Source organism: Chaetodon auriga, chromosome 21 (assembly GCF_051107435.1).
Source record: "Chaetodon auriga isolate fChaAug3 chromosome 21, fChaAug3.hap1, whole genome shotgun sequence".
NCBI lineage: Eukaryota > Metazoa > Chordata > Actinopteri > Chaetodontiformes > Chaetodontidae > Chaetodon > Chaetodon auriga.
Window position 1 is genome coordinate 12,938,673 of NC_135094.1, and position 13,855 is coordinate 12,952,527.

The 13,855-nt window shown below is 40.5% G+C and overlaps 1 protein-coding gene across 3 annotated transcripts; it reads left to right on the forward strand.

The window, feature by feature from the left end:
- The first annotated feature begins 345 nt into the window (after positions 1 to 345).
- Positions 346 to 13,488, forward strand: nup58 (nucleoporin 58). Of its 3 annotated transcripts, XM_076761463.1 has the most exons (14): positions 356 to 783; positions 1,364 to 1,533; positions 1,640 to 1,672; positions 1,766 to 2,044; positions 2,218 to 2,389; positions 2,601 to 2,666; positions 3,027 to 3,201; positions 3,783 to 3,862; positions 4,152 to 4,270; positions 4,382 to 4,464; positions 4,698 to 4,899; positions 10,485 to 10,568; positions 11,367 to 11,465; positions 11,933 to 13,488. In XM_076761463.1, the coding sequence occupies exons 1-14, from the start codon at positions 704 to 706 to the stop codon at positions 12,100 to 12,102; spliced, it is 1,812 nt and encodes a 603-aa protein (XP_076617578.1). In that variant the 5' UTR covers positions 356 to 703; the 3' UTR covers positions 12,103 to 13,488. The 3 variants fall into 3 exon arrangements, with proteins under 3 accessions (XP_076617580.1, XP_076617578.1, XP_076617579.1); XM_076761464.1 differs by lacking the exon at positions 10,485 to 10,568 and having other exon boundaries at positions 359 to 783; XM_076761465.1 differs by lacking the exons at positions 10,485 to 10,568; positions 11,367 to 11,465 and having other exon boundaries at positions 346 to 783.
- The last annotated feature ends 367 nt before the right edge of the window (positions 13,489 to 13,855 follow it).

Sequence of the window (13,855 nt, forward strand, 5' to 3'; positions counted from 1 at the left end):
TAAAAGGCAGCAGTTACGGCTATAATGCAGAAGATGGCAAGTCGCAACAACTGACAAAAAAAAAAAAAAAAGAGTCTGTGGGAGTCTGTGCAGATGTTTGTACGCAATTGTGCAAATGCTTGAGTGTTGCCTGACGCATCTGCCTTGTTTAATTCGTTTCAAGTAATGTCTTTTATTTTGAAAACTCTACCGGAATCAATTTTTAGTCTTCAGCCCTTGACAATATTTGGAACATCCGTTAGAACCACAGTTTATACCTTGCGCATGTGTCAGAGTGTGAGACATCACGCGACACAAAATCAGTTACAGGAACGACGGGAAACGTAGTTTGTGAAAAGATTACCCGAAATGCAATAGCATTCGGGAAATAGCAGGCGGGGAATAGGAAAAGTAACACCATGCGATAAATCATCCTGCGATATTTAGAAGCCTTAAAAAAATCTAAAAACAAAAGATTAGTGTGCGATAACATAACGAGCTGCAGTTGAATAGTTCTGGATTTATTGGGAAAAAGCGGCATTTTGTCTAAGTATGTTTTAGGTAACGGCAAGACCGTACTGCTGGCCCTCACGCGGGCATCTTTCAAAGCTAACAGCTAACCTTAGCGTGTTAGCTGTGATGCTGGGTTGCTCACTGAGCATCTTAATGAGTAGCTGAAGTCCAAATAGGCCATTGGTGTTAAATGTGTGCCTCTTAAGACAAAATGTCTGGCTTTAACTTTGGATCAGGGACTCTTGGTTCCACCAACACTGGTGGGGGATTCTCATTTGGGACCGCAACCAGGTAATGACATATTTCAGATAGCCGACTTAGCTAACGTTAGCATGCAGTTAACCTGTTGTTAGCGGGTGTCAAAACTTGCATTACCGTAACATTACTCGAGTTTGTACATTATCATGAACGGTACAAACTTTTGTGAAGAACACAAGGATGTGAGGATTATTGTTTGTCTATCGATAACGATTGTTCATGGATATTTTCTATTTGAAGTCCTTTATTGTCGTGTACTTATGGCTTGTCCAAAGGCAAATTTGGCGTAATATTCTTCTTAGCAGAAGTAAATGTAAGGCAACTAATGTAACGTTAGATTTTACTTTGAAACACCAAGTGTAACTCCTGCAAATTGCAGGTTGCCCTGGTAATTTGTTGTTTTTGGCCTATATGTAACAAATAAGATGTGTAAAGTGGAAACTAGGAAAGCATTTCCTTTTAAAAGTGATGTTTTTCTATTGAGTAGTTCCATGAAGTTGTAGTACAGTAAGTCGGTTTGCATTATTGTGCCAATGACAGACCATGCTTCTTTGTTTGCTACTTGACCTAAATGTGACTATGTGACTGAATTTATTGCCTTTCGCCTCTGCAGTGCACCTGCAGCCAGTACTGGTGGCTTCTCTATTGGGACAGCTCTGGGTACATCGGCTGCAACCCCTGCTGCCGCCGCCACCACCAGCACCACCCCATCTCTTGGCCTAGGAGGCACTCTCTTTAGTCAAAAACCTACTGGAGGATTCTCTTTCAACACACCTGCCTCAAGTAATAATGTCACAGATACATAAACACAGTGGCAAGCAGTGATGTAAAATTTTTGCCTGCTGCACTCATAAGCTTCATATTACATTGTGATGTTGTTCTCTTCTAGATGCTGTTGCCCCCACTACAGGCCTTACTTTAGGTATGTTTGTATTTCTGGCCTGTTTCTGAACTGAGATCAGAAAGTAATTGAAAACAGGGTACAACCTTGATCTCTTCATATGCTTTCTCTCAGGTACCCCGGCCACTTCAGCTGCATCCACTGGCTTCAGTTTGGCCTTCAACAAGCCCACCGCCTCAGCAATACCCTTTTCTCTCACCACCGCCACTACCACCTCCTCATCAGCCCCTGCAGGGGCAGGTTTAACGTTTGGCTCTGTCCTGACATCCACAGCTCCACAGCAGCCTCCAGCTGCAGGCTTCACCCTTGGTCTTGGTGGTGCAACAACCACCACAGCAGCTTTAACAGGCTCATCACTAGGCGGAGGTCTCTTCTCCAGCACTGTGTCTACAGGTGAGACGCAGACAGACAACCTGAATTTGTCCACACATAAGCAGTATAGGTCAAACTTGGCACAGGGTGTGTTGACTACAATGGCAAAACATTGTTATACTGTTATTTTAGAAGCAGTTCTTATTCTTAACAATACTGCACAGTATTATAACCTACGTGTTTTGATGTTGCAGGATTGGGTCAGCCCACTCTTGGAGGAGGAACAGGCGGGTTAACGTTGGGTTCTCTGTTAGCTACCTCCACAGCAGTATCAGCAGCTCCTGCCCCCAGTATTGGCCTGGGTGGAGTTGACTTCAGCACCTCCTCTGAGAATAAGAGCGACACATCGTCTGGAGCCAATGCACAGTAAGTCCTAAAGTCAGCTAAATATTATACACATGGTTCTTACTTAAAAGGACATGATAGAACAGCTGTCCAGAACTGTCCATGCTCTAATGTAAAAATTTGTGAACAGCTGTTTACTGAGAGGCATTCAGTGGCTTCCTATGATTTTTAATGTATACCTGATTAGCAAGGACTATTCAGTTTGTTGTAATGAACACTCTCTCTTCTTCAGGGACAGTAAAGCTTTAAAAGATGAGAACCTGCCCCCAGTCATTTGTCAGGATGTGGAGAATTTCCAGTAAGTTTTGTGTGTTATATGTCTATTGTCACAGAATTTGATTGATTGACTGTAAGGTTGCACGCCTTTGCACATTGCTTGGCAAGTTGGAACTGTGTCATTTGTTTAAAGATGCAAATGTTGACCTGTTTGTCAGTTGTTTTATTGTTCCCAAGGAGACGTGGCTCATTTGTGCTGAGTGTTTTAAACGTACAGTAGTTGGAAGGATCATAGAATCTTAAAGCTATGACTTCGGGTATTAGGTGGGGTGTAGCCATGTACTCCAAATAAATCAAATATGGCGTGTCCAGTGGTGTTGCCAAGTGCTGGCAAACTGTGTTGTGAGTAATTTCCAATGGTTTTTGTTCCTTATTTTTGCAGGAAATTTGTGAAAGACCAGAAACAGGTTCAGGAGGATATCAGCAGGATGTCATCTAAGGCCATTTCTAAAGTCCAGGATGACATCAAGAGCCTCAAACAGCTTATCTCTGTCAGTGCCAGTGGTCTGCAGCGCCAAGGTCTGGCCATCGACAAGCTAAAGCTGGAGACGGCACAGGTAAAATCTGCACATCGACACACACAAGCCTAATTGTGAGAAGTTCTATGTTAACTTAAGGCTTTTTAGTCCTGGTGCAGAAATATTGTGTAGTCATAGATCCTTTGTCAGTATGAGCAGAAGTCAGAGTGAACACTTAACTCCCTCAAATCCAGTCCAGAAATACACATGACAATTTGTCTTTTCAGTCGATATGTATATTGTGTGTGTAAGTGTCTGTTACTTCCCATGAATTGAAAATATGGAAAATGATCTCCAAAAGAAAGAAATGGCATCGTGAACAATCAATCAATCAATCAATATTCCTTTATTTGTCCCGCGAGGGGAAATTTCAGAATACAGCAGCACCAGTAAAGATTAGTAAAGATTAATATAAGAAGTGCGATGCAGATTAGAAACAAAACAGTATATACAAAAGAGTGAGGATTTAAATAAAAATAAAAAGAAAGAAATTGTAAAAAAAATTGTAAGAAATTGCAGATTGTATTTACAGATTGTTATGTACATGTATTATTATTATTATTAACCTGTACCTAATAAAAGAACCTGTCTTTTGACTGCCTCTTTCCTTTCTTGTCAAGGAGCTGAAAAATGCTGACATAGCACTGCGTACACAAAAGACTCCACCTGGACTTCAACATGAGAACACTGCTCCATCAGAGTAAGAAAGCTACCAGATAGAAGTCCTGGAACTCAAGGGAGAGTGTGCAGTAGTGCAGTCTGATTGCTTTGTTTATCTCTTTACTCAGTTTTAAACTAAAACTTTTGTTGAATTTGTTGAAAGTTGCATCTGAGTCCAACGAGACTTTATAATCATGTTATTAGACGTGTCAAGTTCATGGCCTCAATATGCCTCTCCTCACTAGTCTCAGCTGTTTTCTGTATATCAGCTTTCATCGCTTCATGGATTTAGACAAAAATGAAAATATGTGTTATTTTTCTGTGTTTAGTTACTTCCGTAGCCTGATAGAGCAGTTTGAGGTGCAGTTGCAGCAGTACCGGCAGCAGATAGAAGAACTCGAGAACCACCTGACAACGCAGAGCAGCGGCTCTCACATCACTCCTCAGGGTAAGAGGACATTCGTTTGATCATCATTTTTTCCTCTCCCCAAACTTTGGTTTTTCATTAACTCGCCACAATTACGCACATAGATCATTTTGTGTATGTTTTTGTTTCCAGACCTGACGTTGGCCATGCAGAAGTTGTACCAGACATTTGTTGCGCAGGCTGCACAGCTCCAGTCTGTCCATGAGAATGTCAAGGTCAGTTCTTTGCCTCCAGCTTTCTAATGATTAAATATTCCATTGAAAATTAGGTAATAATGTCCAGGACTGTGTGAAAAGGCATTTACAAAGTCTAAGTTGAAGTGTATTGTGATATGATCATCTTGTGTTATTGTTTGTTGTCCAAATGGCAGATTTAAGTAGATTGCAATTAAAGCTAACTGCATTCTTTTTTTTTTTGTCTTTCAATGTGTTTATGTCTGATATTATAGATCTTGAAGCACCAGTACCTCTCCTACCGTCGGGCTTTCCTGGAAGACTCCACGGACGTCTTTGAGTCCAAAAGGGCATCCAACAGGAAGTGGCAGAGCGCGCCGCGAATCACGACTGGGCCTGCCCCGTTCTCCAGTGTGCCCAACGCTGCAGCGGTTGCCATGGCAGCCACGCTGACCCAGCAACAGCAGCCAACTCCAGGTCTGACTGCCTACAAGTTCTAGAAAGTTATTCTCCTCTCACTTTAAGATATAGGAGGGAGAGGAGCGACACATATACGTTTTTTGAGAGGATAAGTGCGTTTTTAAAATGAAGGCGATTGTGTGAGTAGACAGGTCAAAAGGACACATTAAAAATGATTAAAAACAAAAAAAGCCTTAGCTGGTGCCAGGCTGTTGTGTCTGTACTTTCTGTAATGAAAGAATAGCTGAAGAAAGAGGGAGGCAGGGAGAGCTAAACCCCGACAGGAAACCTTTGGTGCTGCCTTACCATCTCATCTCTGACTCTCAGTTCAAGGGTTAGACACATTTAATTGATGCGCCTGACAATGAGTGAGGACATTTTCTAGATAGCTCCAGCAGGAAATGAGCACCAGAATCTGGCAGTGTTGGTGCCAAGTCTGTACGCTTGAGAACGTCATACAAAGGACAGAATAACACACCTCCTACTTCTAAGTTCTCTCTGTGCCGTCTCTGATGGGATGTTAGAGCAGGTAGATGAGGCTGACATCGGTGGAGAGATGATACGATGGGAAAGAAAGTCCAGCTCTCAATTTTACTCACTTGAATTTCAAAGTTATAATCAGAGCTTCTAAATCTCATTAGAACAAGGACTTTTGTTTTACTGAATGGATGCTTGAAATGAGCCAACTTGAAGAAGGTTGTTCTGTAATGGGTTTAGAAACAATTGACTCTTGGTGTGTGATTTATAGGTATACGGTACTTAGCATACTTTTTTAAAATGAGATTGTGTCTGGGTGATCAGTTAGTGTGTGAGGTATAAATTGATTGTAATGTAGCTCCTACCCTCTTCTCTCCGACTGTCTCTTCCATGGAGTGAAACTCCAGTTGATATTGACACCAATTAGCATCAGCTGACTTCACTGAAAATACACACCTTTTAAGCATTTTTAAGAGCAGAATTTCTACAAAAATTGTGTTGCCATTGTTCATCATGCAGCTTCTCTCGTTAGGGGTGTAACAAAAGTAGGTCCAGTTTAGGCCAAGCCCCACATTTTTGAGAAACTATAGACTAAATCATAAACTAAAGGCTTAGGTCAACTTGAATTTAAAAAAAGCCAGTGCTATTTATTAGTCAAAGAATGTGAGCTATGTTCATGAAATGTTTATTAGCTTGAAAAATGTTAAATTATTTCCATCTCGTGCCAGTAGAAACAAAACTACACTGATCAAGATTATTCCACACAGTATTAATATCTAGCATAAGCAGAAAGGTGAACACTGATCTTTCTATTACCCCAACTGCTTGGTTTTCACAATGTGTTGGCAAGTGCACATTTTTTAGGACTTGGTGCTGGGTATATCCCAAAAAATACTTAAATAAGCCCAGTACACTATTATAAAACACACAGGTCATATTGTTTGTCACCTCAGCACTCAATGGCACACACATTCATTGTTATGGAAGGTTTTACAACTAAAATAACAATGTTAAAATTGGTGTCCATCATGGTTGTTGCCTCATCTCGGATGTGCTAAACAAAGTTTCAGCCTTTTTTGTAGGCTTTGGTTTGTAGGCCGTTTTACTGGCATATCAGGGCACCCACTTACTATGAACAAACTAAGCTACTATGTATTCAGTATTAGCATGTTTCTGCTGTCGTTTTTTTTCCGTGTACATTTAAATAAAGCGTAGTGAAGAGTTTGAAAGCAATATTTTAATTGGATGGGGTTGCAAAGGCAGCATGGTTTCAAAAAATTTCTCACATGGCAAATTACAAAAGTGCAAAAGAGAATTTTCTGCTGCTTCCTTTTCACTGACACTATCGAATCCACTTCGACTGTTATCTGATCGCCACCAATTGTGAACCAGACGATGAATGTGGCCTCTTTTGTCAGTGTAATGATATTTAAGCATTCACATACCTTTGATCACTTAGGAATACACGCAAGAGCTATTCTGAATAAGCATCCCACCTCTTTAAGTATGTGCCAAGTAGGGATGGGGATCTTTTACCAATCCATTGCTTCACCACAATTAGCAGTAAAAAGCCCTTCACAAACAAGCCCTGTTGTCACAGTAGATAAAATCCACTTGTGTGGTACAAGTGCACGCTACCTTGGTGCCTGCTGAAGATTTTCTTTGCATTGCTTTTTAAATTTCACATAAAGCCAGATCATTTTCTGATCAGTTGTGTGTTAACCCTGTGTGCTGTGGGTTTTCTAGCTGTCTAAAAAGCTGCATTGCGCTGTAACTTATGTCTAACTCATAGCTTTGCAACCCCACAGTTGGGTACTAGGTTACATGGTTGCTATTTTGATGTCAATGATATTTAGCAAAATCCCCTCCCTGTTGCCAAATAGTGGTTATTCTCACGCATTTGACTGAGTCATTTCTTCGACTAAGCCTAATCACAGGTGGATGTCTTAGTCTTGTCAGTATTTATTTATCTATTTATTTCTATTTTATTTTTTATTTGTGTGTAACTTAGCACATCATTGGAGTGGCGTAATGGAGGGTGGCCAGTATCACAGTACATACAGCACCAACCTTGGAGCTGGGTGGTGTCTTACTTCATGCAGGCTCTTGTCTGACCCGCGTACTTGTCAGTGCAGAGGTTGATTGTGTTGGTCGAAAGCTTGTTCAAGTTTGTGCATCAATGAACATATGCTGAAAGGTGCCAAAAGACTCAGGACTGAAAATGTTCAACTATTTAATTTACCTGAACTGTAAATTTTAATTTAAAAATCGTCTTTCCATCGCTGCACTTAGTTGGTCTTCAAGTGGAACATGTTAAAAAAACAAAACAAAAAAAAGCCCCGTGACAAAAATAGTCTGCGTAATCTCATCGTTCGATACTGAAATGCATTTGGTTGGTTTGGTTGCACGAGGCCATACCACTGTTACTTGATTTAAGCTATTTCACCTAAGGGCTACTGTCACTGTAACAGGGCTGGATCATTTCACATGAAGTTCAGTTGAATTCAAATGTAGAGTAAAATTGCTGTTCACAAGTTGTAATTTCAGGTATTTTATCGAAGGTGGTGATACTTTGTATGGACCTTTTTGCCAAGACAAGTTTCTTTGATTTTTTTGTAGGAAATCTACCTTCTCAATGGTTTTGACTTCAGTGATTGAGTCCAGTGTGTTTTGTAATTCAGAGGAGACGAATGACTTTTGCTGCTCACACTGGTGCTTCAGTACCAGTGAGATACATCTGTGCCAAACAAAACAGACCGATCAGTGTGGTCAGATTTCATGTCCACATGTCTTTATTGCGTGGGCTTTTATCTCCCACCATTTTATTCTGAAAAGAGACAGTGTTGCTTGGTGTGAGATACTGGTGAGGGCTTAGCATTTTCGGCACTCAGAAGAGTGACAACAAAAAAAAAAAAGGTGGTTTTAATGTGTTGTGATATAAACTGGTTTCCAGTTCACTCTCCAGCACTTATCTGTATTGCTGCTAGTCACGGTGGTGCTCGCTGAATCCAACCTAATTGATCCTTTCTTGATGGAGTCGCTGCACATTAAAGAGATAAACTGCTGCTTTGGACGTTCCAGTCCTCCGTTAGACAACGCTAAACATTTTGTAGGATTGAGATACAGTTTTGGACCGAGCTGGACGTCTCATTCGCTAGATTCCTATGTTGTCCTTTTGTGTAGTTGAGCTTACACTTTAACATATTGTCTTCCACATCTATACAGTCAGAACAATGGCTATTAAATTCTAATAATTATTGACCTTGAAGGTTGTAGTGGATATTTAGCCATCTTATTCCTGGATGTTAAGTATCTTCCCAGTATTAGTTATATGTATGCAAATGCAGACTGCTGTACTTTCTTGAATGTCATTACAACAGCAAAAATGATCCTATTTACCTCTTCCTCAAAAACAAGTGAAGGATATGATTTTTTTTTTTTTTTTTTAATTTATTTTGGGGTTTTTTTTGGATGGTTGGACTTGGCACACTACTAGTACCACAATTTGTCTACATTGCTCAACTCGAGTTATTCTCACTCTCAATAATGATTCTGATTCGTGTACATGGTATCTTTCTTTTTCTGTGTGATGTTGAGCTTCAGCACATCAGCAGAGAGTCTGGTCTTCAGGGTGGTTGGCTTACACAGACTGTTTTGAATGTCCTTAGTCACTCTTGGTAAATTTCCTTTCACCATTTATCTCATGCTTACATCATGCCCTTTTTTTGTAGTGTTTTTTCTGGATGTGGCAGAATACTAGACTCTCTTACAATATGTTAAAAATTCACCTCACTTAAATCAGACTTGATCCAACTAAAAAGTGTTTGTAGTCTGGAATCACATGTAGATTTATCCAAAGTGCAACCTTTTTATGTTTAAAAAGAAAAAAAAAAAACAGCATTAACCACCAAGAATTTGGCTGTTAGTATGTGTAAAAATACACTGGTGAAAAGTGTTGGCACAAACACGAACCACGAGGGTCCAGTCCTGTTGAAAGGACGGCCCGACCACCTTTACTTCCACAGGCAAACTGTAACATATCACTGAGTTTTCTTTCATTTTGACCAGTTAACACTGAGGCAGTCGTAGATGCCAAATTCACATTTCTTACCTAAATCTCGAGTGCTTTTACTTGTAGATGAATGTGTTTAAACTTATATAACCAATGCCTGTTGATACAGTATATTTAATATATAATATGGTGTGCCTTTTAAGCTATATTCAATAATCGTGTGATGCTTTTCTTTTCTTTCTTTTTTTTTGGCATATGCTAGTTCATTCACTCTCAGAAATCTTGAAAATTTGGAAACTTGTCAAATGCAGTAGCAGTTAGCAATTAACAATCAATTCTGTTCTAAACTGTTTGTTTGTGTTTTATGTAAGTGGAATTGCATATTAAATTGACAATAAATCCATTTTTAAACAAAGAAACGTTTGTCCTTGTTTCTTTTCGACTGAAGTTGTTTTAACAATGCAGAATAATTGGAAGCCTACAAAATTTGAATACATAAAAGAACAAATTGCATAGAAGAAAAAAAAAAAGACAAGTTTCTGAGTGAAAGAACTAGCAACATTTTTTCCACACTTTTCCGCATTTTTTTCCACACAGCATCTGTAACTGTACTGCTGAGTAGCTGGAATGTTATGGTTTAACAGTATTTGTGAAGTACATTTATTTGTGCACTGCAGCTCTAAAAGCATGGGGCCTTCCCCGACTCTGCAGTTATTGTAGGTTATTTCCAACCTCCATGTAAAGCTTGTGTAGGTTACTTAGCTGCTACAGTCTTTTGGTGTACTCATAAAGACAAACCACCATGTTAGACTCATGCACCGTCTATCGCAGACATTCTGCTTCTTACAAATGCATTAAATCTTTTAAAACAAGGTATTTAAAACCCACATAAGGATTTTTTTCATCTTGATATGAATGCATATTTTTAAATGCCATTGTCAAAGTGAAGAGGAATTTTATATAACAGTAGTGCACATCACAAGATACCTAATGTGTCCTTGTCATGGTCAATGTTCTTATCACTTTTTTCTGCCAAAGGAGATGAGGAACATTGGTCACCTCACAGACAAAACACATTCAGTGGAGTAAGGCATATGCTCTCTTTCTGCCTTAGGGACCCAGGCACCCTTGGGGGCAGGGTTTGGAAACCCCTTTGCCTCGGCAGTGGGCACTAGCTTGGGCTCTTCTACCCTTGGAGGTATTACCTCTGCCTTTTTTTAATAAGAAATTTGACTTTTATTTTGCCCTTTCCTTACACAGTTTTCCATCCACCTAACGCCTCCTAGCTTTTATTGCCAGGCAGCTTTTCTGTGTGTATGAAAGTAGTGGAGCTGTGTGTGTGCGTGCGTGCGTGCGTGCGTGCGTGCGTGCGTGCGTGCGTGCGTGCGTGCGTGCCTCTCTAAGAGTGTAGTGCAGTCCCAGCTTGGCAGCATTTTTTTTTTTTTTTTTAAATCATTTTTTTCCCCTGTTCTTCCTTGTGCAAGTCAAGTGCGTTCACACCACAAGAAAACCGAGCAACCACTTGCCACAGGTCACTGCACTTCTACATGTGACAAGTGGGATGATTTCTTTCCTCAATGAGGAGAAATTTGGCACAAAAATTAACCAGTCTTTTATTCAGATCATGTTTTGGATGTCAACTGGCAAATCCACTTGGCCACAGCAGCCAGTTAAAAGTAACTTGGCAGTGTGGGAACCAGTGGTCTGAGCGCACACCAGTTTGGTGTCTTCTCTTGTAAGTGGCGTTTTTGGTTAAACCCTTTCTCCCTTTGGCCTTTGCTTTGCCATGTAGTTTACTATGAATACAGTTCTGTTCTGCAGTCTCCAGTCAGAAGCTTTGTGTAGTGCTCTATTGATTAGTCTGAGGCATTTGTTTTGCATACATGTTTGCTAATACCTGCCCTTGTGCACTCCTGAGGCCCTGCTGCTTGTATTCATTCCTGGTGCAGCCTGTGTGCTTAGCCCAAACTGACCTCCATGTCACTCTCTCCCACAGGTTTTGGTGGTGGGCCAGGATTTGGTGGGGTGGGGACTGGGGGGTCTTCTTTTGCCTTCTCCTCCACCAGTAAGCCCACAGGAGGCAGTCTGAGTGCAGGTACATACATACTGCCTATACCCCCTTCACACCCGGCCCCTGAAAAATTACAGCAGCTAGGAAAATGACGGTACAACTAGAGTCTGAGTTGGTTTGTGTTTGCAACGGTAGTACCTGAATTGTGATGTTTCTCTGAGAGCATGTCCTCAGATGCAGTTGGACAAGCTTCCTGTATACATATTGTAAAGCTATTCTGAGCTTCAAAGCAATATGCAGATACTGTATAGTACGTTTCTCTGGTTTCCTCACTGCTGTAGGTATGCTTTGTCATTACCCTGGTAAGCCCCTTATGCAAATGTGCTGCCAGTTTGGCCCAGCACATTTTAGAATATGGGGTTTTACACCAGGTGGACAAGAATCTGTATTTCAGTATGACCTCCTTTATTTTTATCCTTTATTTGTACCATTACTTTTGTTTTCTCTAACATTTTGCATATTTTCCTCTTTTTTGTCTGTTGCTTTTCTAGGTTTTGGTAGCAGCAGCAGCTCAGGCTTTAACTTCAGTAACCCTGGCATCAACCCCTCGGCTGGCCTGACCTTTGGCGTGTCTAACCAACCTGCTGCAGGCTTCGGAACAGGAGGGCCCCTCCTCCAGCTCAAGAAACCCCCTGCTGGTAATAAAAGGGGCAAGAGATAGAACCAAGGAAAGACAGAACCCTGTGACTTACCGCCTGAGCAGCTTTGGAGCTTGTGGTGGGTAAGGTCTGGTTTCCCAAAAGCATATAAGTACTTTAATGATTATTATCCAACTGCAGAATAAAGAAAATGTAAATTTGAGGAAATCATCAGGGATGGGTTTTCAAGCCACCTTAATACAGCAACTCTGGGTCTCCCATTTAAAATCATTTGGAGGTATATAAAAACTTAATTGGATTCCGAATTGCAAATTACTCAATACTCAGTAACTCTGAATCACTGTGGACAGTGGCATGTATGGAAAGTTTAAAAATAATGTTTGCCAGTTGCATTGACTCAAAATGATGGCTGTATGCTTTAATCTGTAGCTTTTGGGATGCTTTTGGGAATGCCAGCCATGGACAGAGCTGGGTCAATTACAAATCGTTCAGTTATCTGTGAGGAATTTCTTTAGCCTGAATATTGTACAAGATTGATGTATTTTTGCGCTTTGAGGTTGGACGGTGCAGTTGGTTCCATTGTGTCACACAAACTCTGTCAATCACATAACTGCACTTGAACGCCTCTCAAATGAAGGCTTGGCCCAAGTCTCGTCCAGGGGAGGGTTAGGTAAGGTAGAGGGAAAGAAGCTTATGGGGTAACAGTTGGTTGGGAACAGCGTAGTCCCTGCCCAAAGGTGTCAGTGGGAGGTATTATCTGATCCTAGATAGTTTTATAGGCACAGGAGAGTGTCCAGGGTGGGTTTTTGGGGAAGCACAGTTTTATTTTTGTATCAAGTGGAGAAAGATGTGACATTCGGGAGGGGTAAAAGAGGACTAGCACCTTGGAGTAGTCCATTATGTAGTCCACATAACCTGTGTTGTTTTTTGCTAGAGTCCATCCTTATCATTGTTTATTAATTACTTTATAGCCACATTTTGTTCGCCCTAATGTAAGAACTTTTGGAGTGGAAACTCTGCTGTTTGTATTACATGGCTCCCATTAAATGTTAAAATTAGTTGAATCTGAAAGGGATTTCACAAGCAGATTCTACTTTCTCTACTCAATTTATACATGTGCTAGAATAAATTTGCACTTGCCAGTGTATATGACCTGACAGTGATTGTGTGAATGTGCATGTGTGCCTATTGCACAAGTATGAATTTGTCTCTCTGGTCTTTCATGGTTGCTGACTTCTTTTGAACGTCCGGTGTGGTTGAGGGGGATGTTTTGCTTTTTTAAATTGTCCGTGTCAGTTTGGTTACCAAATACTGGTAGTTGTACTATTATTTTCTAATCACAGTCTGTGTAAACCTGTATTTTCAAGAAGCTGTTTAATAATAAAATCTTAAAGAGGATGTTTTGCCTGTTTATGGCATCACTTCAATAAATGTGTGAGTTGACACAGAATGCTGTCTGTCATTATGTGTTTGTCCAAATGTCTGTAATCTAATTTGGGATAGTTCTAACTTTAATCTGACAAGGAAGAGATTCATTTGCACCACTTTCATACAATGATAACAAGTCTGTCAACATTGTCAAAACCTGTGTGCAATGCATTTTCCTGGCCATTGCACAAACATGTAACTGTTCTGAAAGCTTTGGGGAGCAATTTTTAAAGAAATCAGTGTATAGTCCTTATGGAAAACTACAGAGTGTAGACTAAGGCAAAAGTCGGAACTGATTAACGTAGGTTTATTCGCCAAATGGGGCTCCAAAGTAAAAAAAGCAATGCAAAAAACGTAGCCTGTCAAGTCGGGAATGGGGGCGCTAAT

What these genes read in the sequence shown, in the direction of transcription:
- nup58 (XM_076761463.1), top strand. Translation starts at nt 704, where the DNA reads ATGTCTGGCTTTAACTTTGGATCAGGGACTCTTGGTTCCACCAACACT. An exon ending in GCAACAGCAGCCAACTCCAG is followed by an intron (nt 4,900 to 10,484) that starts GTCTGACTGCCT and finishes TTTCTGCCTTAG; the next exon opens with GGACCCAGGCACCCTTGGGG. An exon ending in GGGCTCTTCTACCCTTGGAG is followed by an intron (nt 10,569 to 11,366) that starts GTATTACCTCTG and finishes TCTCTCCCACAG; the next exon opens with GTTTTGGTGGTGGGCCAGGA.